We start from the raw sequence: 25,063 nt of genomic DNA on the forward strand, positions 1-25,063 counted from the left end.
TATTACCTTGCTGTTTGAGGTATATTTGTCCCCTCCACTCTTTGTTTTTCTTTCCTCCTGGTTTTTTACCATCTTCTGAATTGTTTTCCTATGATCTGTTTTTATCTGCCTTGTTTTCTTATTAGCTACAACTTTCATTTTAATTTTAGTCACTTCTTTGGAATTTATACATGTATAATTCATTACAGTCTGTCTGCGAGTGAATTGTTCAACTTCATATATAGGAACTATATATATATATAGTTCATATATAGGAATTAATAATATAATTCTATTTCTGCTCTTCTGAGCTTTGTACTGTTGTTGTCATGCATTTATTTTTGCTTATTTTATAAACCTCAAGGCATATTGCTATTATTTTTGGTCAATCAGTTTGACCTTGAAGAAATTTCAGTTGAAAAATGTTGCCAGTGTAATTGTCGTTTTTGGCAGCTTTCATTCCTTTGTGTAGATCCATGTTTTCCTCTGTTACCATTGTCTTTGTGTTTGAAGAACTTCAACACGTCGTGCCTAGCTTTTGCTTTTGTCTGTGTGCAGCAAAGTCTCTTCTTTTTCAGAAACTCTGCAGCATCAAGATGTTGACAGCTTCTTGCAGAATTTTCAGTAAGATGTTGCTCCACCGTCCTCTCACTTGTGCTGTCTCTGATGACAAATCTGCCATCCTTCTTAAATTTGCTCCTCTGCAGCACATGGCTGATGCTCTGGCTGCTTTTAAGTTTTTGCTCTTCAATTCCTGGTTTTGAACAATTTTTTATTAGGATGTTTTGGTGTAGGATATTTCATGGTTCTGCTTGGAGTTCACTGAGCTGCTTGGACTGTGGTTTATAATTTTTCATCATTATTTCCTCAATATTTTTGTGCACTCTTTTCCAGTTTAGGGGTTGCAGTTGCATGTATGTAGTGTTGAAGTGAACCCCAGCCCTTTGATGCTCTTTTCTTACTGTTTCCTCCTTTTCCTCGTTTTTGATTTTGGATGGTTTTTATGTCTATGTCTTCAAGTTCATTTGTCCTTCCTTTTATGATTTGTAAGTTGCCATTAATCCTGTTTTTTGCATTCATCTCAAATATTAACATTTTCTAGAGGTTCAGTTTTGGTGTTTTAAAAACATGCTTCAACTATGTTTGCACTACTGAAACTTGTAACTTTTAAAATACTGTCTGCTAATTCTTATATCTATGCTAGTTCAGTATCTTGATTTTTCTCCTCATGATTCGTATTTTCTGCTTTTCATAGCTATCACAGTTGGATTATAAGTTGGATGTTGCAAATTTTGCCTAAGTGAATGATGAATGTTCTTTTATTCCTGTAAATATTCCTGAGCTTTGTTCTAGATGCTTCTAAGTAGCTTGGAAATAGTTTTGATCCCTTGGTGTCCGGCTTTTAAGATTTCTCAGGTTGTTCTTGAGCATTGTCCACTGTGATGAAAACTGAATTGTCGTTACTGAGGAAAGAGGCTTCCCAGTACTCCAGCTCATGCCCTGTGAGTAGAGACTGGCAGTAGGCACTGTCACCAGCACTGTGTGACAACTGGCTCTTCTTCCCTTGCATTGCTGATGCTTCCTGTGTTTGACGCATACTCTAGACTCTGTCCAGACAACAGTCTGAACAGTCATGGAGATCATCTTTTCTCTCTCTCTCTCGCTTTTTTCCGTGGAGCCGGGAGGGGAGGGTAAGTATCTGGAAATAGCAGACATCTTCAACTTCTTCAATCAGCTTTCTTTGTTCCTTTACTTGCCTTCAGATAGATTTAATATTCTTTTTGTAATAACTTTAGCATTTTTTTCTGGTATTCATTTCTAAGTATTTTAAAGTTCATACTGTGTTTTTTACTTAAGTCAGAGTTGCTTCATAAGGTTGTAGCATGTTTAAATTCAAAGAATATGACATGATTTTTTGAAAGGCTTGCCTTGTGAATTAATACATGCTTGATTTGGGGGAATACTTCACATATTAATAAAAATAATGCATATTTCTTGTTTGATGTATAGTTTGTATATATTTACTTTTTACCTTGAGCCTTCAAAAAGACTTGTGTAACTATTTGTGCTGATTACTCTACTGTATTCTAAGAGGAATATTATAAATCTTTCATCTGATAATTTATTTTTTTTTCCTCTAAGTCTATACTTCTATATAACTTATAGGTTATATTATTAGGTCATATTGAGTGCTTATTCTCATATCTTTTTCATTCTCTTGTCAGATCTTTATTCATTTTTTTTCCTCAAAGACCTCCTCTTTCATTGAAATGGTCACCACTTTTTCTTGTTTCACATTTTTTAAATCTCTAATTTATTGTTTTGCTTCCAGACTCTTGACCCTTGTGTTTGTGTGCTTCTTGCTAGAACTTGTGTTTTTAATTTAGCATTACAGTCTCAGTGTTTTTGGTTTTTAACTTAACACATTTATATTTAATGTGAACATTTCAGTAAGACTTACTTTTGTGTCTTGTTGGTTGTTTTCTATGTAGTCGTTCTTTCCCCTCTCCCCAGGGTTGAATGCTCCACACACTGTTTTTCTTACCTTGATAATTGCCGCTATGTAATAAGATCAGCATGTCATTCCATTCCCTTGCAAGTTTCTTTTAAAATATTTTACTTGAAAGGCAGAGAGGTAGGTAAAAGATCCCTCTCTATTTATTTCTCTGTCTGCTGGTTTGCTTGACTAGTGCCTGTGACAGCCAGAGCTGGGCCAGGCTAAAGCTGGGAACCCAGAATGCAGTAAGGCTTTCCAGCTTGGGTGATGAGCGCTCAGCTACCTGAGGCATCCTCTGCTGCTTCCTACAGCGCACATCAGCAGGCAGTTGCATCCTACAGAGTGACCAGGGCACAAAGTAGGCACTCTGCTACAGTATGTGGCTATCCTGAGCAGCAGTTTAACTGCTATGCTACGTGTCGCTCAGGGTGTGTGTGTGTGTGTGTATGTGTGTGTGTAATATATTAAGTTTACAAAAAAAGTTTTCTCCCAGGTGTGAGTCCACCTCTTAGTGTCTTCATGCTGATACCGTTAAGAATTTGGTTCTGGATTGACTCATTGCTCTGCCCCTGCTTTTATAAAGTAAACATTATTGTGTTATTTACTTACCTTCATTTAACAAAATATAATATTCTGTGGGACTTATTTTTCTTTTGTTGAATCAGTTTCTTCAAGACTTATGTAAAATATTTTTTTTAAACCTCATGTTTGAAAGACACATTCTTTTCTTCACAGACATTGTATTTCCTAGGTGTTCCATTTTCCACCCTAAACACCTACACCCCCGAGTCATGAACAATTTTGGCTGATGAAGTGGACTCTGAAAGTAAGCTAAGCCCAGTTCCTAGGGGAGCGGAAGGGTGTTTGGCCTCTTAGCATAACAGTGGCTTGACTATGAGGTTCTCTTCACAGATCAAACTTGATTCCAAAAGCTTGGCCTGTGCTTCCACTCAACATTTCTCTTTCTTTCTTTTTTTTTTTTAACATTTATTTTTATTTATTTTTTTTTTTATTGGAAAGGCAGATATACAGAGAGGAGAGACAGAGAGGAAGATCTTCCGTCCGATGATTCACTCCCCGAGTGAGCGCAACTGCCGATGCTATGCCGATCCGAAGCCAGGAGCCTCTTCCGGGTCTCCCGCGCGGGTGCAGGGTCCCAAAGCTTTGGTCCGTCCTTGACTGCTTTCCCGGGCCACAGGCAGGGAGCTGGAAGGGAAGCGGGGCTGCCGGGATTAGAACCAGCGCCCATATGGGATCCCGGGGGCGTGCAAGGCGAGGACCTTAACCACTTGCGCCACCGCGCCAGGCCCAACATTTCTCTTTCAAGAGCAGAATTACTCATTCTGGATTTTCTTTTTCTCAGGGCATGGACTCAGGATGAGACAGGCATGTTGAGGGAAGCCTGCCTCTGCCTGAGCCTGGGCCCCAGCCCTGTTCTCTTATTACTGTTCAGTTTCTAGCTTGTGTCCACGTCTAAGGCCCTCTGCAGGAGAAGTCGTTTGTTTCACCAACCGGTGTAAGGAAGGGTCTCTGGAGGCTTTGCTCAGGCTTTCTTCCTGCCCAGTCTGAGTCCTATTTGAACAGGGCTTTGTTTCTGGGCTTACCTGAGAAACCCAGCCGTAAACCTACTTAGTTTTGAAATTCTTCTCAAGAGTATTCAGTGTCTCTGAAAAGGGAGCTGACCTGCTGAGTACGGTCCACATGCCAGCATGTAACTTGTAGACATCTCTTCCCCAAATTTTCCTTTCTTTCAGCTGGTCAGAGTTAGTTCTTGTTTGAAAATCCTGCTCTCCAGCCTCCTTCTGCACTCAGGGTGGGTGTGTAGAGATATCATTTAGTAGCCGTTCTCTTCCCCAGCTGCATCCAAGTTCAGCTTGGACCTGATGCAGATTCATGAATTTTAGAATTCCAAAGAAAATATTGTCAGTTTCAAACTTTGGCTCTTTGCATTAACCTAGAAAGTTAAAATAATGTGTATTAACCTAGAACATTGTTGTTTTAGGAAACTGTACCCAAATATGTACATTATCTCTGCCCACTCCGTGCCCCGTTCCTCTGTCTGCTGATCGTGCTGACCATGACTTATTAGTGGGAGCTCACGCTTCTCCCCTACAGTCACCGCCCCCCCCCGCGATAATGGGGTCCTCTGTCAGGAGCCCAGTGGCCTTTTCTCCGTGCCAAGCCAGTCTGCACCTCCCCGAGAAGGAGCTCTCCAAGGCTACACGAGGAAAAGACCCACCAGAATCAGATTTCTTCCAGACCCAATCCATAGTGTATCAAAATTAATCAAGTCCTACCATGACTTGCTTTCTTCATAATACTTAATGGTCATGTAATAGGAGTTTTTATTCAGCAGTTAAAGTTCATAAGAGCAGTTTTACATGGAGATAGGTATTATGCTGATGGTTTAATTACACACCTTTTTGCACACCAAAGGAAATGGCTTATGCAGGTTTTGTAATTAAGGGAGGACTCCTGAGAGCGAGGGGGTGGGGGAAGGGAGGAACCTCGGGAGAAGGGAATTTCTAGAAAATGTTTATTTTTAAATTAGTAAGTCTTTGAAAATTTCCAGTCCAGGAAATGATACATGAGGTTAGAAGTTGTTTATATATAAGCAGCGTACTCATTTATGCTGGCTCGTGCTCTCTCACTTCCGCTCTGTCTCTCCCCTCCCAACACACACACACACAGACACGGATGCGTGAACACACAGTTTTCTAGGTCTCATGTGAGAAATGAAAATTTTTTCTTTTTTGAACTTGACACTAAGTGTTACCACATCCTTCTTTTCCTTTAAGGCTGACATAAGACATTTTCCCTGGGGGCAATAATTTTAACTTCATTAAACAAGTTACCTGGTATTGGGCCAAGGATGACTAATCTGGATCTACAAATTCTTGATTTTGTTGAATCCATACTATTCAGTTTCTCCACGTTAGACTCTGCTTTCACAGGGCCAGGGTTTCCTACCTGCTCTGTGTTCCCGAAACCAAAAGTTAATTGACTCTTTGTGCCCGAATACATGCCCTTGTACATAGCCAGCTCCCACCCGTGTCCCTGAACTCTAGGTTCCTTTAGCCAGCTGCCGACTGAACGACTGAAGTTGGATGTTCAGAAAACCAGCTGAGTTTACAGTCTTGAGACAATCTCCTGGTGTTTCCTTCAATCTAGTCCTCAAGCAGCCTTGCCTTCTTAGATTAGTAAATAGCCACCCCACCTTTCAGTTTATCACATCAAAAAAAAAAAATCTCGGGGTTTTTCTCTTATTTAACTGACGATGTATTTAGCAGAAATTTTATTGATTGTTTTCCAAACGCAGTGACTTCTCCATCTTATCGATGGAGACCCCTTTCAGGGTTCTAGCCACAAAGGCTCTCTATTAACATGTCCATATTTCTTCTACATTTACAGTGCAGCAGGCAGATGAAATCTTTTAAACCCAACTCACTGTCATGCTTAGACTCACAACCCTCTACTAGCTTCCACTCACCAACAGAAACAGTGAATGTCTTCATCAAGAGGCCACTAATGCTTTTTAAAGACTTTTATTGTTGTTGGAAAGGCACACCAGCTTTACGAAGAGGAGAAATAGAGAAAAAGATCCTCCAACCATTAGTTTGATCTGAAAGTGGCTACAGTGCCTACGGCTGAGCTAATCCATGGAGCCAGGAGCTTCTTTTGTGTCTCCCACATGGGTGCAGGGTCCCAAGGCTTTGGGTCGTCCTTTACTGCTTCTGCAGCCATAATCGGGGAGCTGAATGGGAAGTAGAGTAGCCGAGACTCAAACTGGTGCCCATATGGGATCCTGGCACGTGCAAGGTGAGGATTTAGCCATGTGCTGTTGGTGCTGGGCCCTATTAATGCTGAGTGGCATGTGTTCCCCCTGACCTCCCACAATGTTTTGCTCTTTGTGTTCCATCTTCAGAGCTTAGATATCTCTGTTGCCTAGCCCTAGAATTTTCTTCTCCCAGGAATCCCTACAACTTATTTCCTTTAGATCTTTGTTCAAAAGCTATTATTAACTGGTCCCAGTATAGTAGCCTAGTGGTAAAAGTCCTCACCTTGCATATGCTGGGATCTCATATGGGTACCTGTTCATATCCCAGCTGCTCCACGTCCCTTCTAGCTCCCTGCTGTGGCCTAGGAAAGCAGTCGAGGACAGCCCAAAGCTTTGGGACCTGCACCCATGTGAGAGTCCCAGAAGCTCTGGGCTCCAGGCTTTGGATCAGTTCAGTTCAGGCTGTTGAGGCCACTTGGAGAGTGAACCAGTGTATGAAAGATCTTTCTCTGTGTCTCTTTCTCTCTGTAAAATCTGACTTTCTAACAAAGAACCATTATTGATGACTTTCCTACTGTCCAGGTGAGATTGTGAGGTGGGACTCGATTATAACGATTTGGGAACTGTGGTCCTTTTTGCAGCTTTGAATCCCAGCTGGTCCACTTCCAATCCACTCCCTGATGATGCTTCTGGGAAAGGCAGCAGAGGAGGGGATGGTTGCTGCTTCCGCCTGGCCCAACCCTGGCTGTTAGGGCCACTTGGGGAGCGAGCCAGTGGATGCAAGTCCCATCTCCCTCTCTCTGTCTCTTCCTCTCTGTAAGTCTGCCTTTAAGATAAATAAAATCTTTAAGAAAAGGGTAATGGTTTTAACACCATTAAGTGTTAACTTGGTGAGTTGGACATTTCTCATAGATGTGGTCTTCTTCTATCAGTGTGATTGGCTGGGAGAAGGTGGATGACTCAAAATAAGCACTGGAGAACCTTTCTGGGGACTTTCTAAATGTGAGCGTGCAGATGCTACCTTTGGATTCCCAGGAGAAGGTCATCGTCATCTTCCTAACCACATAGAGGAAACCAGGACAATATTTAAATTAATAGGGGCGTGGTGCTATAGCCCAGCACCTAAAGTCATCATTTTGCATGTTCTGGGATCCCATATGGGCACCGGTTTGTGTCCTGGAAGCCCTGCTTCCATCCAGTTCCCTACTTGTGGCCTGGGAAAGCAGTAGAGGATGGTCCAAACCCTTGGGATCCTGCACCAGCATGGGAGACCCAGAAGAGGTTCCTGGCTCCTGGCTTTGGATCAGCCACTTGGGGAGTAAATTCAACGGATGGACAGTCTTCCTCTTTGCCTCTCCTTCTCTTTGTGTATCTGACTTTCCAATAAAAATAAATAAATCTTTTAAAAAATTATTTAAGCAGGCATGTCATTGAACAGCTATCAGCTAGCAATGAGCACGGACAAGCTGAGTGTCTCCTGTGAAAACACCCACATATTGTGGGAGAGTTCGAGGCTTGTCTACACAGATGCATTTTGGTGCTAGGATGAGGAGGAAGAAAAGGGCCAGCATCATGGTGTAGCACATTAAACCTCCACCTCTGGCACTGGCATTTCCTGCGGGTGCTGGGGTGGAGTCCCAGCTGATTGACTTCTGACTTAGCTCACTGCTGATGTCCTGGGAAAGCAGCAGAGGATGCCCCCAATGCTTGGGCTGCTGTCCCCACATGGAAGACCCAGGTGGGAAGCTGCTGGTTAGGACTGGCCAACCCTGGGGATTTTGGCCAAGTGGGGAGTGAACTAGTATATAGAGGATCTCTCTGTCTCTCTCACTCCTGTCTCTGACTTTCAAATAAAAACCAATAGATACTTGAAAATAAGAAAAAAAAAAAGGAGAAAGAGACTGGTTAATGAAGAAAGAAGCACATAAAAGATTGGCTGCTCTTGAAACCCATTCTCTACTCATCTCATTAACATTCTCTTTTCTTTAGCATATTTTACATTATACTGTCAATTGGCATTCTTAACATTGCTTAGACATGTTTTTTGGGGAAAAAGTCTGCAAACTAATATTGGAGAGCCATGTTCAGGTATAGTGACCCCTCTCTGTTTAGCTGTGATTCTGCATTTCAGACCTGAAGGCAGTCAAGCCTGAAACCAAACTCCCTCTGATCAAGAAATGAGATAAATTATATAAAGTTCATCCAAGTTATTTTCCAATGACCTAGATCAATGCTCTGTTTTTGACATCTTGGATTATGTTGGATTGTGCTGGATCACAAAGCACTCATTTGGCCTAGGCATTAGCCCTGAAGAGGTGTCATTCTTGATGCCAGTAGTTTGGAGTTCCAGTCTTATACATAGAGATGAGGAGGACAGTCAGAACAGATGTTTGACGGGTTTGTTGATTCTTTTTCATGAAACAGTCACATTTTGAAGCTGTTTTAAATGTTATCCCATGTTCTCCCTCATATGCAGAGTTATAGTCATATAGGTCTCCCTTCAGATTTTTGAACTTGAAATGACCCTACCCACACAACCATGTTTGTGAGGACATTTTGTTACAAGAGCAAAACATCAACCCAAACTGGCATACGGGAGAATGTAATTGGCTTACAAGATTGAAAATCCAGCAGTGTGTCCCTAGCTTCAGAGATGGCTGAGTATAGTAACTCAGACAACACGCTTAGTCTCTATTCTTTGTCTCAGTTATAGTTTCAGTCTTCCCTCTCAGCTTTGTCTTTTTTTTTTTATTATTCTTTTCACTGGAAAGTCAGATTTATAGAGAGAAGAAGACAAAGATAAAGACCTTCCATCCGCTGGTTCACTCCCCAAGTGGCTGCAATGGCCAGAGCTGAACCAATCCAGAGCCAGGAGCCAGGAGCTTCCTGTGGATCTCCCACACGGGTGCAGGGTCCCAAGGCTTTGGGCCATCCTTTACTGCTTCTGCAGCCATAATCGGGGAGCTGGGTGGGAAGTAGAGCAGCCGAGACCTGTACTGGAATCCTGGCATGTACAGGGTGTGAGGATTTAGCCTACTGTGCCATCACTCCAGGCCCAGATATGTCTCATTTTGGGTTTCTGCTTTGTCATTTTTTGTCTCTAAAAATCTCTCACATAGTTTTTTTCTTTTTTCCTTCCTTTGGGTAGGCCTTTACAGGCAAAAGGAAACAGTGCCAGGACCTTTAGGCTCCCGTCCTGCCCTCTTAACAGTTCTACCACAAGAGTTTTCATAACAATTTTTAAAAGTCTTGGGATGAATTGCAAAGAGGCAGCTAAAGTGATGATCATTTGAAAGTAACCAATATTGATGTGGGAGAAGGGTGACATCTTAAAAATACCTAAGTTAGCTAGCTGACTTAAGAGTGCCAGAGAAGGCAGGTAAGCTGTCATTCCGAACTACTCTCTGCACCTTTCTCTCTGCCTTTTAAATAATAAAAAAAAAGTGGGTGGGGAGGAGGGGCTTCTAGCCTAATGGTAAGACAGCAGTTAAGAAGTCTGGTGGAAAGAGGGGTGTTTAGCCTAACAGGTAAGACCCAAGATGCCCGAGTCCCGCTTTTGGATGCCATGTACTGATTCCAGCCTCCTGCTGGTACAGACCCTGGACAGTAGCAATGATGGCTTATGTGATTTGGTTCCTGCGACCCACGTGGGAGACCTAGACTGAGAGCCAGCTGAGAGGTAGCTGTAAGGTACTTCACTGCCTCTCAGGGTATACGGTAACTGGCATCTGGAATCAGGAACACATCTGAGACTTGACCCAGCTATGCTGACTGGGAAGTGGGTGTTGTAACTGCTCCCCACTGGAAGGACTGTGGTGAACTCATCAGAAGCATTCAGAGTTCCAGGTCTGCTCACTGTTCGTCAGGAATAGAAGGTGACACAGAGCCTGCAATTCAGTGTCTTCAATGCATGGGCCTGATTTCCCTGCTGCCACAGCTAACAGAAGCACAACTGCCTAAGGAAAGCCACTTAGATGTTTTTTTCTCTACATTGTTTGCTAATTTTGTAACATCTTACGAATGCAGTGCTTTAAAGTGACTTTTAATGATGTGAGAATATTTAGTGCCTTTACATGCAACTTTCTATGTAGATGGTGTTGGGAAGTAGCATGACCATTGATAACAGATTTGCCATAGAAGTGAATACTATGCAACCTTGTAAATATCATTTAGAAAGACCCATTATCCTTGACTGTACCTGGCTTATCATTCCTACTTTGCAGATACTGGGTTTGGTTGGCTATAGAATACAAGTTGTGAACATACCATATTAACTGACTGTAGGGGCTCAAACCCTACTGCTGTTCTAGCAGTGTAGTTTGGTTAATGGACCAAATGGAAGCAATACTTCCTCATGCCCATTCTGGGATGGCATCAGCGGGCCACATAGGTAACCTCTCTGCCATTATAGTTGAAGAGACACGGTGTCAAAGACATGAGTGGGTACATAATGATGAAAGATAACAAAGTAATAAAGTGGGTAAGGGCATGTGAGGTGGGGAAGGTCAAGTGTATGGTTAGGGTACCAGTTACACTGCAGAGTCAGGAAAGGCTTCTTTGCTTTGATTGGGGCTTGAATTTAAGCCATGTAAAGAATGACAGAGTGTTTCTAGCAAATAGAACAGGAATTTTCAAGCCCCAATCATAGTGCATGTTAGTGGGTTTGAGCCTTCAAAATTCATAAGCCCAACAAGAGACAAGAAGAGTGTGGCTAGAGAAAGGAAGGAGTGGGGCAAGTCCCTTGAGCTAGCTGTGACTTACTCTCCCAACTAGGAGTAGCTCATTTACTCCCAGCTTCGGAAATGTTTGAGCTACACTATGTAAAGTACTCAGATTTATGAACAGTTATAGAATTACTCTCTGAAATGATGACACTGTGATTCAGTGTTTCACATTTGTTGATGGCTGTTGTGAAGCTGTATACCTTTTACACTCCAGGGCTCTGTTCCCTCTGCTTAAACTTTCTCCTCTATCTTTCTAGCTGCATGACTTTTTCTAACTTTGGTTTAGGGTTATCTATTTATTTAAAAGAGAGTTGGAATTGATCTCCTATGTGGTGGTTTACTCCCGAAATGGCCACTATGGTTAGAACTGGGCCATGCTGAAGTGGGGAGCTTGGGACTCCATTCCAGACCTTGCATCTAAGGTGCAGAGCCCCAGGACTTGGGTCATCTGCCACTCCTTCACATGAAGCTAGATTTGAAATGGAGCAGCTGGTACTCAAATTGGCACCCATATGGGATGCCAGTGTTGCAGGCTGCAGGTCAGACTCACTGTGTCACAGCACCAGCCCATATCTACAGTCTTATGCATCCTGGAAGTTTCATTTACACTCAACATTCCGGGTAGCTTCCCTGTTTCCTATGTGTGCCTGGTTGTCCCCTCTCAGCATTGAGGTGCATTATGCTACAATCTTTTTTTTTTTAAGTTTTATTTATTTTAATTGGAAAGTCAGATTTACATAGAGAAGGAGAGACAGAGAGGAAGATCTTCCATCCACTGGTTCACTCCCCCAGTGGCCACAGCGGAGCTAAGCTTATCCAAAGCCAGGAACCAGGAGCTTCTTCCGGGTTTCCCAGGCAGGTGCAGGGACCCAAGGCTTTGGGCCATCCTCTACCATCTTCCCAGGCTACAAGTAGGGAGCTAAATGGAAAATGGAGTTGGGACATGAACCAGTGCCCATATGGGATACTCACACATGCAAGGTAAGGGCTAGGCTATCACGCTGGGCCCATATCGTGCTATAATTTAATATTTAGTACTCTTGTTGGGGACCCAAAGGTACCATAAAGTCAAAGGCTGTGTCTGATCTCCAGCTGTATCTGCAGGAGGTCATGTATTGTAGTCCAAGCTTATTTGTGGAAGGAAGGACACGTGCTAGTGAAAGTTCATTGTAGCATTCTACCTGACAAGGCAGGGTTTGATAAGACAGCCTTGTGTTATTGGTGAAATATGGAATGCCATGCATATACTCTTCAATCATGAGAGTACAATCTTCATTGACAAGGCTGGGGGGGGGATTTTTAAAAAATTGAGAGCTTTAAAATTGGAAGGAACTCCTTTCCTCATTTAGATAAACATCCTCAGTTAACAGAAAGGGGAAGCTGAAGACCAAAATATTTAATAACTTGCCAGAGTTGCCCAGTTCCTATGATCAGGGTTGCAGCTGGTAACCTGGCACTGACCTTCTCTAAGCATTGATCACAGTGTGCTTGGCATGGTCTGCTTCTGGGGTCCTGGGATCCAGACACTAAAAACACTCTGAGTCATGAATAGGGCCATCAGATGCTGGGCGAGGAGGAAAGAGGGGCTTGCTATACTGTGTTCTCAGGGTTGGGTGGTATGAGATTGTGGTGCATTTTGTAGGAAGAAAATAACCTTTATGTGATAGCTTCTAAACCCTTCAGCCCTACTGAATACTGTTGAAAAAAAAATTTTAACTTCTCAATCAGGCACACAATGTTCATAACTACTTGGCAGAATTTTTCTCTGTCTGTGGAGTCCTAAAGTAGCAAGCATCATTTGGAAATAAATTATTAGTAAACATTTGAAAGTGAGAAACAAATTATTCCCAGAACACTTAGCTCCTTCCTTCAAATACACACTTGAAAATTGCTAAGACTCTATTCCGTGAGAATGCTTGAATAGTTCCCTAAATCATAACATGGGTAAACTTACCGAAATATTTTTACAATTTTATTAGAGCTTTTAATTCACGGCTTTATCTATCTCTGTTAGACTGCAAAATAGCTTTAAATATTCAAGTGGTAATTAATGAATCTTTTATGTTGCAAATCAAACATTTTCATATGTGTGCTGGTGGAGTAGCAGTAAGGAAGGATTTAAGGGGTAATTGTTTCTCTGTATTGCACACTGTTGACCAGCTTGATCTTGGGTGTCTGGAGGGGGCTCTGCCTCTGTTGACTAGCGAGTGTGTGGATGTCTGCTGTCTTTCTGGAGGTCAGGATTTCTTGACATGTTTCTTGCCAGAGTCATTCCCGACTAGATGGAAAGTCTTTGAATGCGGAATTTGTGCTTGAGTGCAAAATAATAAAAAGCATGTGTATGTTTAAGAAAGGATCCGCTTAATGGCAAATGAGCATTGGCTTACATTAATATTCTATTACAGTAAAAACTTCTATTTAATAAATTTTCTCCAGACTTTTCTCCCCCAGAATCTCACATATTTTTCTAAGTGGCATGCCAACCCAAAGAAAGTATATATGATACATTTGATTTATGCTAAGTCAATAGCATGCACCAGCCATTTAAGATTGTACTTCAAGTGTAGAAATAGAAACCCCAGGAAACACATACAGTGCCATGTATTGAGAAGAAAAAGTGTTAGCTTTTCAAGGGGTGAAATGCCTTGCAAATATTATTTTATTTAGAAGATATTTTTAAATGTGGCATTTTATGTCAAATGGTAAGAAAGCAAGTCCAAAATCTTGCAGTTTGGTTTAGAACTAAAATATAAGCTCGTATTAAGGACTTCACATAACAAAATGTTTTCCTTTCCTCTCTCACTAATGAGAAGTCAGCCGTGACAGCCGCCCTTGAGAAGGATCACAAAAGGACTGACAAATTCCTGATTGGAAGCCACACAGGCCACCTCTGTTGTTCTATGGCCCCAATTAATACTGGTCATGGTGACATTTATGTATCAGAGCAATAAGCTAAACAAGAAACAATTTATGTCACCTAAAGCTTTTTAACAAATCAATGCAACTATTTGTAATTGCTTGTTTCACAAGATTAAAAGTGCTAAGGCCTGATCTTCACTCACGGATTTGTGGTCAACATGACCTGTGCTTCCGTTGTTAAATAGACGGGAGAGAGAGAGAGAGAGTTTGAGATCGGCACCAACTTCCATCAAGGAATCCATATTGCTAATATTTCTGGAATTTTAATGTAGTTACAATTTATAGCCGATCAAATGTGGTTACCTAAATTGCTGTTGCTGGTAGACAGTTTAACTGTCTTTATTAATTACAGTATAATTTAATGTTTGAGTACCAGCACTTGTGTTGGTCATTTTTATAGCTAGAGCAGTTATCTGCCTTATGACGAACCATTTTAGCATTTTCAATGGAAATTTGCTAATATGATGAGTGATAAAAATGTCACATGCTGGTAAATAATGATTATTGCTTTGGCTGAAATTAATTCTTGAGAGGCCAGTTACCTTCAAATTAACAATATAACTTAAAGCTTATCTGTCCCCATCCCTGTATCCTTGGATAGGCCCTCTCCCACACCAACCAAACAGTCAGTGGCTGACAGTTTCAACTGAGTGGATATATACATAGATGTGTGTGTGTATACATATATACAGTAAAGTGTATATGGAGACATACGTACTAAATTATGTCACTTTACAAAGTGAAAATGGGACAGAATTTTGCTCTTTTAAAATAAAACATTTTCAAAAGAGGTTTATATCTAGTGGTAGGTTTATACTCCAAATATTATTCTGGATGTACAACTAGTATTTCTGCATTTAATTTAATTTCCCTCCAATATGAACTCTGTCTTAAATCTTTCATCAGCCAGTTCCTTAAATGAAAGTTTGAGACCCAAATTCACTTTATTTTGAAATAAAGAATATTTTATTTGACTCAACTACAGTGGAGATGATAGATATATTGTGATTACTACTCTGTACATAAATATTTAATTTCAGCAAAGCCAAAAAAAGTCTAATAAGACTAATTATAGTTTGTTTTTCTTTTGGGTTGGGGGAGTAATGACTGTCATGAAGCTGTGTCTTTGTGAAATTGGTTTCCAAAGAGTTTATAATCCACATGTAACAGCCACTATTTAAAATAAGAGCCACAATGTTGAGTTTGTGGCCTTGTTTTTCATTGGCAGGCCCAATATACGTAGATGATTCTTGTGTGCGAGCATCCTCTGTTAATACAGTTAAACATGTACTCCACAGCAACCACCAAAATCCTCACTGACACTTCACCCAGCTTGATTTGGGACCTTCAGCTTGCTAAAAGAAGTATCTACACATATTTAGTGTTACTGACCGTTTATGTTAGAAGCAGAGTCATGCTTAAGCCTAGCAATTAAAGGACCTGCAGTTAAATCCTATTATTGTCTTTATTAAGCTGGTGAAAATGAAGGGTTCAAATGTTTTACTATTAAGATTAGCGAGTTTCTAGTCTGGGGCACAACTGTAATGAAAAAGGGCCACTGATTCAAAAATAAATAGCAAAATCACTTGTAAAAAAAAAAGAGACCAGAAACAACTCTCCTAAAACAGGCGTTTTTCAAAAGAATGCAGCATCGGTGGGTGACTTGCCGAGCACACTGCGAGGTTAATTTTCAAGTCATTTATTGGATTGTGTTGTCTTCTGAATTATATACCTAATAGTGTTATGTTACCATGGTTTGGCCACTTAAAAGTGATGCTTTCAATACCCAGGCAATTTAATTTTTACAAAAAGATGATGCTTGCGTGCATTCATTCTTAGGATATATATATAAAGATAATACTAAAATAGCAAATTTTCCTAAAGGTGTAGTTAAAAAACAAAACTCAAAATTAGGATGGTTTGATAGAATCCTTCAGTATAAGCGTTCTGTTTTCTTCACTGAATGCAGTTATGTGGCATACTTTTGATAGAATATTTTTATGAAGTCATTTATCTAAGCATTTATCATTATATGCAAAAAGATTTCTTGATGAGAATATTATAGACGGTGCATGTTTTTGACATTAGCATTTTATTTGGATGACTAATCTTGCAGATGTGAAATTTGGATGAATTATTCATGAAATTGCTTTCCTCTGAAGTTTTAGTTTGCACTTAATGCTAGTTATTAAACATTTTGTTTTTCTTTATAAAATTTGATGAAGAAAAGTAAGGAGTTATTTCCTCCAAAGAAAAGATAGCCCCTCTTTCTTCTCAGGTCTCTTTATGGAAACCTGCGTTTTCACATTCGCGCGTCTCCCTTCCCTGATGACAGCTTTTCATTAAGATTGATTTTAATTCTGTCCTGGAAGTCGCTGGTGATCAACCTAATATACAACATGAGCAGGTCAGAAAGGAAGGAAAAAAATAACTTAGGCTGTGGCGACTTTTACTACCAGTGTCAACAACCAGCATTTTTATTGCATTTGAGAATGCTATAATGTCAGTAATTAGTACTGACTGCACAACATATTTTTTTATTGTCTGTATCCACAGACATGGAATGATGGAATTACAGTTGATGTCAAGGAATGAGTTTCTATGCCTTATCAAAACAAAACAAAACAAAAATGTTTGTTACTGGCAGCACATATATACGAAGCACCATGCTCACAGTCCGGACTGTACCATCCTCAAGGGCTTGGGCTAGCAGACATGGCCTGGGCCAGAAGGGGCTCCTGGAATGCTCTAGAATTACACATCTGATTCTTCGGATAAAAAAAATGAAACTGATTTTCAAAGCAACCAGAGTCTCAGAAAGGTATGTCAGTAGAGAAAATGTACCAAAAGATTTAAAAAAATCCTTCCAAGTAAGGACATCCTTGTACCCTTGGAAATGCAGTGTGGAAAGGAGAGGAGATATTTTTAAACTTTGTGTGATTAAAAAAAAAAAAAAAAAAAAAAAAAGCTAGTGAGATTTACAGACTTGGGGGTCAGAATTGCAGTGGGTTTTTCCCCCTAGGTCCGATGCAGTGCTGTAGTAGGTATCAACAGTAATATCAGAGCCATCCAAAGCGTTGGCAGTTACCTCTCAGGTACTCGTGTCACTGCTGGGCCAGTGAGGCAGCCTAACTGTGTTACACGAACAGATTCTAGGGACAAGTCCATGGATCCGCACACCCGACAGCACATTTGTCTGATATACAGGACCACTTCCCTCATGTATAATTTTCTTTGAGAAAAAAATAAGTAGCAAATTATCTTTACATCTTGGCACCTTGTAAAGGTTTATATATATATATATATAAAGATTCAATATTTTGACACTCCCCATCGTAACCACTACTTCACTGATAAACTTTGAAAGTGTAACCCTGGAAGTTTCATCATGCAAAATATTTACTGCAGCAGGAGAAAACATTTTTTTTTAAAACAATATTTTTTTTTTCTTTTCAAATGTATGAACTTGCTTAAGATAGCCAGGAAGGCAGTGGTAGGATAAACACAAGGAATTAGGAATGTATCAAAAAACAGATTAGCGCACGCAGGGTGTGCGCACGCACGCACACACACACACACACACACAGACACACATAAAAACCTGTACAAAATGCTCCAATCAATGAAGTCAGAAAAAAAAAATCTGTCAACTATGTTACAATTTAAAAGCCAAGGGGGTGGGGGGAGTTCTCCCTCCTACATGTCAAAAAATGTCATCCAATATTTGTAAAGCAAGAATAACTAAATAAAATACATGTGCAGCATATTCTGCAATTCCATTACATACAGTAGTTTTTTTTTCCAAAGATATTTTTTTAAGTATCGTTAATACAAAGCAGTTGCACAAAAAGCAAAGGTGTTTTGACAAACAAGTGTATGCATTTATTCCTTTTTAGGAACAATATCTAAAAAAAGAACCACCCTCTGCCCTCCCCCAAAAAAGACAAAGATCACACAGACACATTGGGATATATGTACAACATAATAAACCCCATCCGAAAGAAGCGACTGGGATACCCCAAGGAATACAGAGTCAGAATTGTAAAAATCATAGTGAAGTTTGCTTGCTGTAAAGCCTGAGAATTTTTTTTTTCAGTTGGTTCTTCTGCAAGGCTGTGATACCTGCAAAGATATGTAAAAATCTAATTTTCTTTTTCCTTTTTTTTTTTTTTGCTACCGTCTTTAGACTAAGCATGCAAGACATACGACTAAGTGCAACTGAGTGAAATGTATTTTTTTTTTAATTTTAATCATTCCCTAAAGGTTTGAACTGAGGTATGCGTACTAACAGTTTCTCATGCTGTTATCTTTACTCATGTCTAGCTACACATGCTGAGAATGAACTAATCTACCAGATTTTTATCCTCTTCTTGAATACCAAACTAACCAGCAACCACTCAGTTTAGAAGCACAGGGCCCCCTTCCCATGACCCTGTCTGGCTACTGCCTGCACATCATGAAGCTGCCTGGAAAAGTTTAAAAAAAAAGTCTTGAGTGACCACAGACTGCCCTTTATACAGAAAGCAGATTGAAGCTTCAAAAGTAATTGCCAAAAAGGATTTTTATACCAAGCTTACAAGTGGATGGGAGTGTTACTTTTCATAAATGAAAAATGCTGACCAAAGCCTAATCTGAGAAAAGGAAGGAAAAAGGAAAAGCTGAGAAACGAAACAAACCAGAGGCTACTTGCCAAGATAAACCAAAATTAATGCAGTGAGCATAGCACAGTTCTTAAACAAAAGTGGCATACAGTCTTTCTAAAAAAAAAAAAGTTTTTTATTCTAGAAATACTATCATGTGATCTAGTTTAATCATGGAAGCTTTTCTGTTCTTTCTGAATTTTATCATCACTGTCTCCTGTTGGATCCCCTCCTTTTCAGTGGCACACATTTCTTCTTTGTGATGGGACTCCATCCCTTCTGGCACTCCTTTCATACTGGGTCCTGTGCCTTATCTTCTGTAGCCCCATGATTCACTCTACAAAAATGAGTTTTGGTCTTGCTGGTGGTACAGAAAAACAAATAAGAAAAAAGAAGAAAAAGCTAGGAAAAAAGTAACAACTTTGGTTCCATTACCTACTTGGTCTTCTACACTTATTCTAAGATGGAGGAGCAGTTCTCTTTGTCAAGTGAGCAATAGCCTGTATCTCATTATCTGCCTCTAAATTCTTTCGCCTCCTTTGATCAACAATAAGAGGATATTTGGCTTCATTAGATAAAGCATAAAACAGAACATAATTTACCTTTGTGTAACATCTTTGGTAATTTTAGGGGAAAAAAGGTATGAAGAATATAAATTAAATTTCCAAAGGCTCTCAAACTAAGGATCTACGGTCCTAGGTGAAGAAATGACAGGAAAGTGGGTGCAGAGTTGGAGGTATTGAGGTCGTACTGACCTGCCAACATCCTGGCTGCAGGTCGATGTCGGAGTCCCCACAAGCTTAGGGCAAAGGAAAACTCCAGTCTAACTAATGTCTTCCTTTATTTTTTGATACTGGGTTGGTGTGATAATAGTGCTTAACAGTCTGAACTGCAGTACCAAGTTTGCACACTTTATACTAATACTTTCGCCTTTGCTGAAATCAGCCCCCATGAACTCCCATGCACATTCAATCTGGAATTGAATTTGCATTCAGACACATCAATGCCACCAAGCAGATCTGAACTGCTGTGTAAACTTGGAGCCCCTGCTGTTTTGCAAAGTTGCTCAGACAAGCTGAAGTTTAACGCCATCTTGCAAACAGTGCCACCCATATTGGTTGTAACAGTGACTGCTGTCCATTGCCCCATAGTTTCAGTCCAATCAATGGGATGCTTTTTGTCGCTGCTGTTTGTTTCCTTGTGCTGGCAGAATGCTGTGGCATTTGTAAAGGTAGATGGGTAGCTGCAGAAAGTAAACACCAGAAGGAAATTTGAAACAACCCCCTTTGCACCCCAGTATTGCCCTGTGGAATGACTCATTGTTCCTAGAGTGTATCTGTTTTTTTCTGTCATTCATTCTCTTTCTGGCAGGACGTCACATCTGTGACCTTCATGTGTAGGACCTTCATGTGTAGAGTGCAGCATTTGGGACCTTTTTGAAAAAAGACCAAAACGGAATGTTTTCTGACTTTCGAGAAATGTGGTGATGTCTGAAGGGAAATGGAATGAGTGACAGAAAACTACAAACGAGAAGTGACATTCAGCTTTGTATAATAAAAACACCTATTAACATTCATCACAAGGTACAGAAAACTTGAAGCCTCCAAGAGGCCATGGGCCCAGATGGAGGCCTGAGGTCAGAACTTAAAATGGTCTAGTTAAAGCAGGGGGGAGAAAAAAAGCAATACATTAAAAAGTTTGGGATAATTCTTTTTAACCCCTCCCCCCAATACACACACAAAGGCCTTCCCCATCCCAACTGGAAGCAAAAAAACAAACAAACAAAAAAAAACACCCAAACAACAACAAAAAAACAAAAATGGAGTAAAGGCAGTGATAATCAACATGCAGTACTGTGCAAATAGGTTCGTCCATTGGAATCCTTAAGTTCTGGGCAAAGGCTTGGTCTGCAGCTTAGGCGCACACGCTCAGGCGGTGTCCGCAGCGGCCCGCGTCGGCAGGCTGCAGGCCCAAGTCTGCTGCTGAAAGTGAATCAGTTCAGTGAATCCGCAACACTGATGTTAAGACAGGAAAATCCCACGTACCAAACAAGTCCATCCGATGCACAGAGTACAAATTCCTGTTTTCAACAAAAAGTAGAAAAATCAAAAATACTCCCAAATGGGATTCTTGATGGCACTAAGAGTTAACACATTTCAGAGTTGTCAAAATGTAGTGAAAATCCTCCAGACTGTACAACAAATGGAGAACAATTTCACTGCTAACTTTTGACGTGTTTGTTTTATCTTCATTCTTGGGGACGGCCCACTCAGACGTTCACTCCATGTCCTCGTTTACTGCTTCGTCTTCATAATCTCTGTCGTGGTCAAAATCTGGACTGTGGTTGGCTGTCGTCACCAGGGACAGGGGCCCCTCAGCTTCCTCTGGGTCGAGGGGCTCTTCTTTGACGTGTACAGGGTGTCTGGAAAAGCGAGCAGAAGCTCAATGAGACATTGCAGCTTGGTGTTAGGGGACAACACTGATGTCGCACTCTAGGGATGCACTGTCCAGTACTGCAGCTGCTGGCTGCGTGGCGCCCTCAATGAAAGTGAATGCCGAATACAGTTGGCAAGCGGGGACAGTAACTGCCATACTGGACAGTGCAGGGAGTTCTGGGATGGCACTGCCCTGCGGTGACTGCTCTGGGGACGGCAGCAGGCCTCTGGTCCTTAGCAGAGTTGATTCTACTTCAATGCACATTCAGATGAGCCTGGTCCCTGGTTACGAGCATGCAGTGTAAGCCAGCAGGTCTGGGGTGGGGCCTGAGCCTCTGCATCTCGAACAAGCTCCCAGGTGATGCTGCCGATCCTAGAACCACACTTGGAGTATCAGATAACAGGCCCCGGAGTGGCATCCAGGGTGATGAATACCGATCTTCAAATAATTATGTGAAATAAGAATCTGTAATACAGCAGCCGTTTGTGGGCACCACTGAGTGCAGGAGGCTGGGCTAATCATGGCTTGCTGTGTGTTCTGCTTTGCTAGTTAACATGCAGAACCTGTGAAAGAACTCTCCAGAGGACGACCCCAAGCGAGGTTCTATCATTAATCAACTTCAAGCAAACACAGCAAAGAGACACCATGATACATGCTTGAAACTCCAAATTAATGCATATTTTTACAAACTGTCAATAAGGCAAGAAAAGCCCTGCCAGGAAACACAAACGGAGAGGAAAAGGCTTGCTCAACACAACAATGTGATAAGAAAGCAGAGGCCCAATCCGAATAATAACACTGTCAGCCGTAAACAAGGCAAAACATGAGGCCCAGCTGGTCGTGGCCACCAGGATGCATGGCGCAGTGAGATCTGCCAACACTCTCATTATGGACCAGCGTTTGGTTCACACGAAGGGGACTTGGGGTGATCACACAAACCCACTCTGGTGACAATTGAGAAATGTTGTTCATAAGTCATATTTACAACCTGATCCTTTGCAAATACAAATTACTTTCTGTTACCAGGCTTTTGATATGTAAAAGAACCATTCAAGTTCACACAGTCCCATTTCTGGGACAGGCTTTGCAAATGGGAGGATTTTTTAATTGACATTATCAAGTATTAGCAATAAGTGAAGGTACTGGGGATGGTTGGCTTGCTAAATAATTAATGCTGTATGCAAACCCCAAAGGCCCCTTGAACCATTTAAAAACAAACAGAGGAGTTCTTTGGACTGCCCTCCAAGACATGAGCCTTCAGAATCAATTGACTCTAAAATTAGCACAGCAGAGTTTGAGGGGTAGATGGCAGATAAATAGCTATTCAAAAAGTCTTCTCTATATTCTTTGAAAACTCTGCACGGCAGAGTTGCATTATGGTACACTTTACATGGGGCGCTCCAGGTATAATGCGGCTTTCTGAAGGTCCTGTTTACCTGTATTACAAAACCTGGAAAAGGCTAAACTAAATGCGGTGGCCTTAGTATGCACTACACATCTGTGAGGCCAGCCCAGTAGAATCTCATACATTTTGGGAAGAATTAGGTGTTTTATTAATCCTTAGAAAAAGAAATCGTAAGTGAACACCTACCGAAGTCAGATTTTCATTTTTGCCTGTTTCTTCCCATTTGTAGTCAAAGCAGGGACTTTTTCTCCCTACCTTAATTTTACAATGGTATGAGAGTTCATTGCATTCTATTAGGCATTTTTAATCACCCCCTTTTTTTCCTTCACTGTTAATGTAGAGATCATTTTTAGCCATTAATCTTTCCAGTTCTGGTGATTTATCTCTTTTGGATGAAAGTCTAAGAATGGAATTGCTGGGGCAAAGGCCAAAACATCTTTATGGTTCTTAGGATATTTATTGTGATTATTAATTTCCAAAGTGGCTGTACCGTTGTAGACCCAATCTCATCAGTGAAAGTAATTATTTTTTAAAAAATATTTTGCTACCTAGGCATAAGGTAAGGTCTGGTTCACCTTGGGTTGTGATTCTTGAACCAATGACAGTGGTGAACATTTCTTGATGCCTCCGGCAAATGTAAAGAATTGTTACTTTGTAGATTTCTTCCTCTGTCTTTATGACCACATGCCTTAGTGTCTACTAGCTAAGATTTTTTTTCTTTATTTTACTTAGCCACATACTGAGGTTCAAATGTCATTTTCTACATCAACATTCCCCTTCCTATTTTAAACCATCAGAATTAAATGTTTCACATTTAGAAGCACAGTGTGAAATTTCGTGGAGGTTGAGGGACTAGGGAAGAAAAAGAGCAGTCACAGTGTTAAGTTCTTGCTCTGTGGTTCTAGAATTGTGACAAATACTGTGTTAAGAAAAAAAATTATATGCATGGAAGTCTCCCTTCCCCCAGTACAGCTCAGAACATCAGAGAATATAGTCCCCCTTCTCCAAACAGGCACTAAAACTCCGCAGTTACTGACTAACCCAAAGACACAGGTTGCTAGCTCTGATCCAGTGCAGACCCAACAAGCATGAATGACTAGATCTGTGTGACCATATAACGGCACAACCAGGTGGGCCCTTTGTTTCAATTTTAGGAGATTTCTCCAAATTAGCAGATCACTGGGGGTGGCAAATGCAGTTCTAGAGGCCCACAGTGATTGAGGGAGTGAGCAAGTAGCTTCCCATAGGTAAGGGGCAGACTGTTCAGTGTTATCTCACAGCAGTGCACCTTGTCTCCCACATACCCTCCCCCCTCCTCTTGCGGACCCCTCCAATTCCCACTTTTCAGACTGCTGCCTCCAAAGCCCAGGCAACAACCGTGCAGAGCGACACTGCCCTTCCCTTCCCAATGGAGCAATTCCTTTGTTTACATGCAATTGAGTAATGTTTAAAGTCATCGTGTTCTGTGGAAAGTATGCGCAGCGTGGACTATTTTGCTTTGTAGTTTCTTTAGCTCCTAACAGGATGAAAGTATGATGCCCCAAAGCCGTAATCCTGTGACTGTTTTCTGCAGACAAATGGAGCAGAGTGGGTTGGAGGGTCACAGAGAGCAGGAAGGAGGAGTTGAACTGTCTATGGTAGACATCAGCTGGGCCGCCATCCAAACCAGGTCTTCTAGGTTTTGCTCTAAAGGTTGACTGGAACAGGTAAACTTTTTTTTTTTTTTTTTTGCATCATACCAGGCTAGTGCATTTTGGATAGGTATGAAAACCATATCATTATAGAGGTTGCTTAATGCAAGTTTGAGGTCAACAGGGCTAGCAGTTTCACAGAGGGAGTCGGCTCCCCCTAAACCTAGCATACTATATACCCGTGACATCTGAGAGGCATGTTGATCCCTCTGTGTGGTGTCTCTTAGAAATGATAACTGCTATAGATACTGTTTTCAGTAATACTAGGGTTAATTCAAAATTTTTGAACCAGTTAGCTTTATGGTGATTTTATTTTGCATAGCAAAATTAGCATCACCTTGAACTGCTGCCTGGGAGGGAGACTTTATATTAGAGCATCTTTCCCTTTTCTCCCCCGCCTGTTGCTTTTAATACAGCCATCCTTTGCGTTACATAATAAGAACACACACCAGCTAAGCCTTGGAGGGCACAGATTAGGACAACTAGTATCTTCCAGTTAGCAGCTTCAGATATTTTTGTTCAATGAGTTTTTCTGAAATTTGCTAATATGCCAGTTTACATTTGCTCTGAACTTCCTTAATAACTGAGTAAATACTTCCGTCATGAGAATGATTTAAAGATGAATCTGATTGTGACAATGAAGTCAGAAACAGCGGGTAACTTTAGAAAGGATAAAATAGCAGCATCAGTGTGAAAGATAAACACAATTGCAAAATGTTGTGAAGGGAACGTTGAGACTGTTCGTTATCAATTAGAAATTAGTGTTGCCGTGTTTTAAAGATCCTTTTCAAAGCACACTGGGAATGAATTCAGTTACTGGAAAAGCGAATTTTAGATTCCCATCTATCCTCCAATTATGATGGCAGATAACATTTTTCTCTTTGTCACTGTGTGTCAATTCATTCTGTGCCTAATTGCTACAGGTCATATTTTCCATTCCCATCTCTCACATCTTAAAATAAGATGTGGATCAGTAATTCATGAAGTATGGTAG

General features: G+C 40.9%; 1 protein-coding gene and 1 long non-coding RNA gene across 8 annotated transcripts in view; one reads left to right on the forward strand and one right to left on the reverse strand.

Moving 5' to 3' along the window:
- Positions 1-1,592: 1,592 nt before the first annotated feature.
- LOC121165844 overlaps positions 1,593-25,063 on the forward strand; it is a 33,004-nt gene continuing 9,533 nt past the window's right edge. For all 4 annotated transcript variants that reach the window (XR_005885324.1, XR_005885321.1, XR_005885322.1 and 1 more), the window contains exon 1: positions 1,593-1,670. This is a non-coding gene — a long non-coding RNA (uncharacterized LOC121165844). The remainder of the gene's footprint in view (positions 1,671-25,063) is intronic.
- Positions 20,072-25,063, reverse strand: part of FOXP1 (forkhead box P1) — a 493,878-nt gene continuing 488,886 nt past the window's right edge. For all 4 annotated transcript variants that reach the window (XM_040994813.1, XM_040994814.1, XM_040994815.1 and 1 more), the window contains one exon: positions 20,072-20,959. In XM_040994813.1, the coding sequence (XP_040850747.1) occupies positions 20,815-20,959 (145 nt within the window). In that variant the 3' untranslated portion in view covers positions 20,072-20,814. The remainder of the gene's footprint in view (positions 20,960-25,063) is intronic.

The sequence above is a fragment of the Ochotona curzoniae genome, unplaced genomic scaffold (assembly GCF_017591425.1).
Source record: "Ochotona curzoniae isolate NIBS_2020 unplaced genomic scaffold, NIBS_Ocur_1.0 contig_908, whole genome shotgun sequence".
NCBI classification, from domain to species: Eukaryota; Metazoa; Chordata; class Mammalia; order Lagomorpha; family Ochotonidae; genus Ochotona; species Ochotona curzoniae.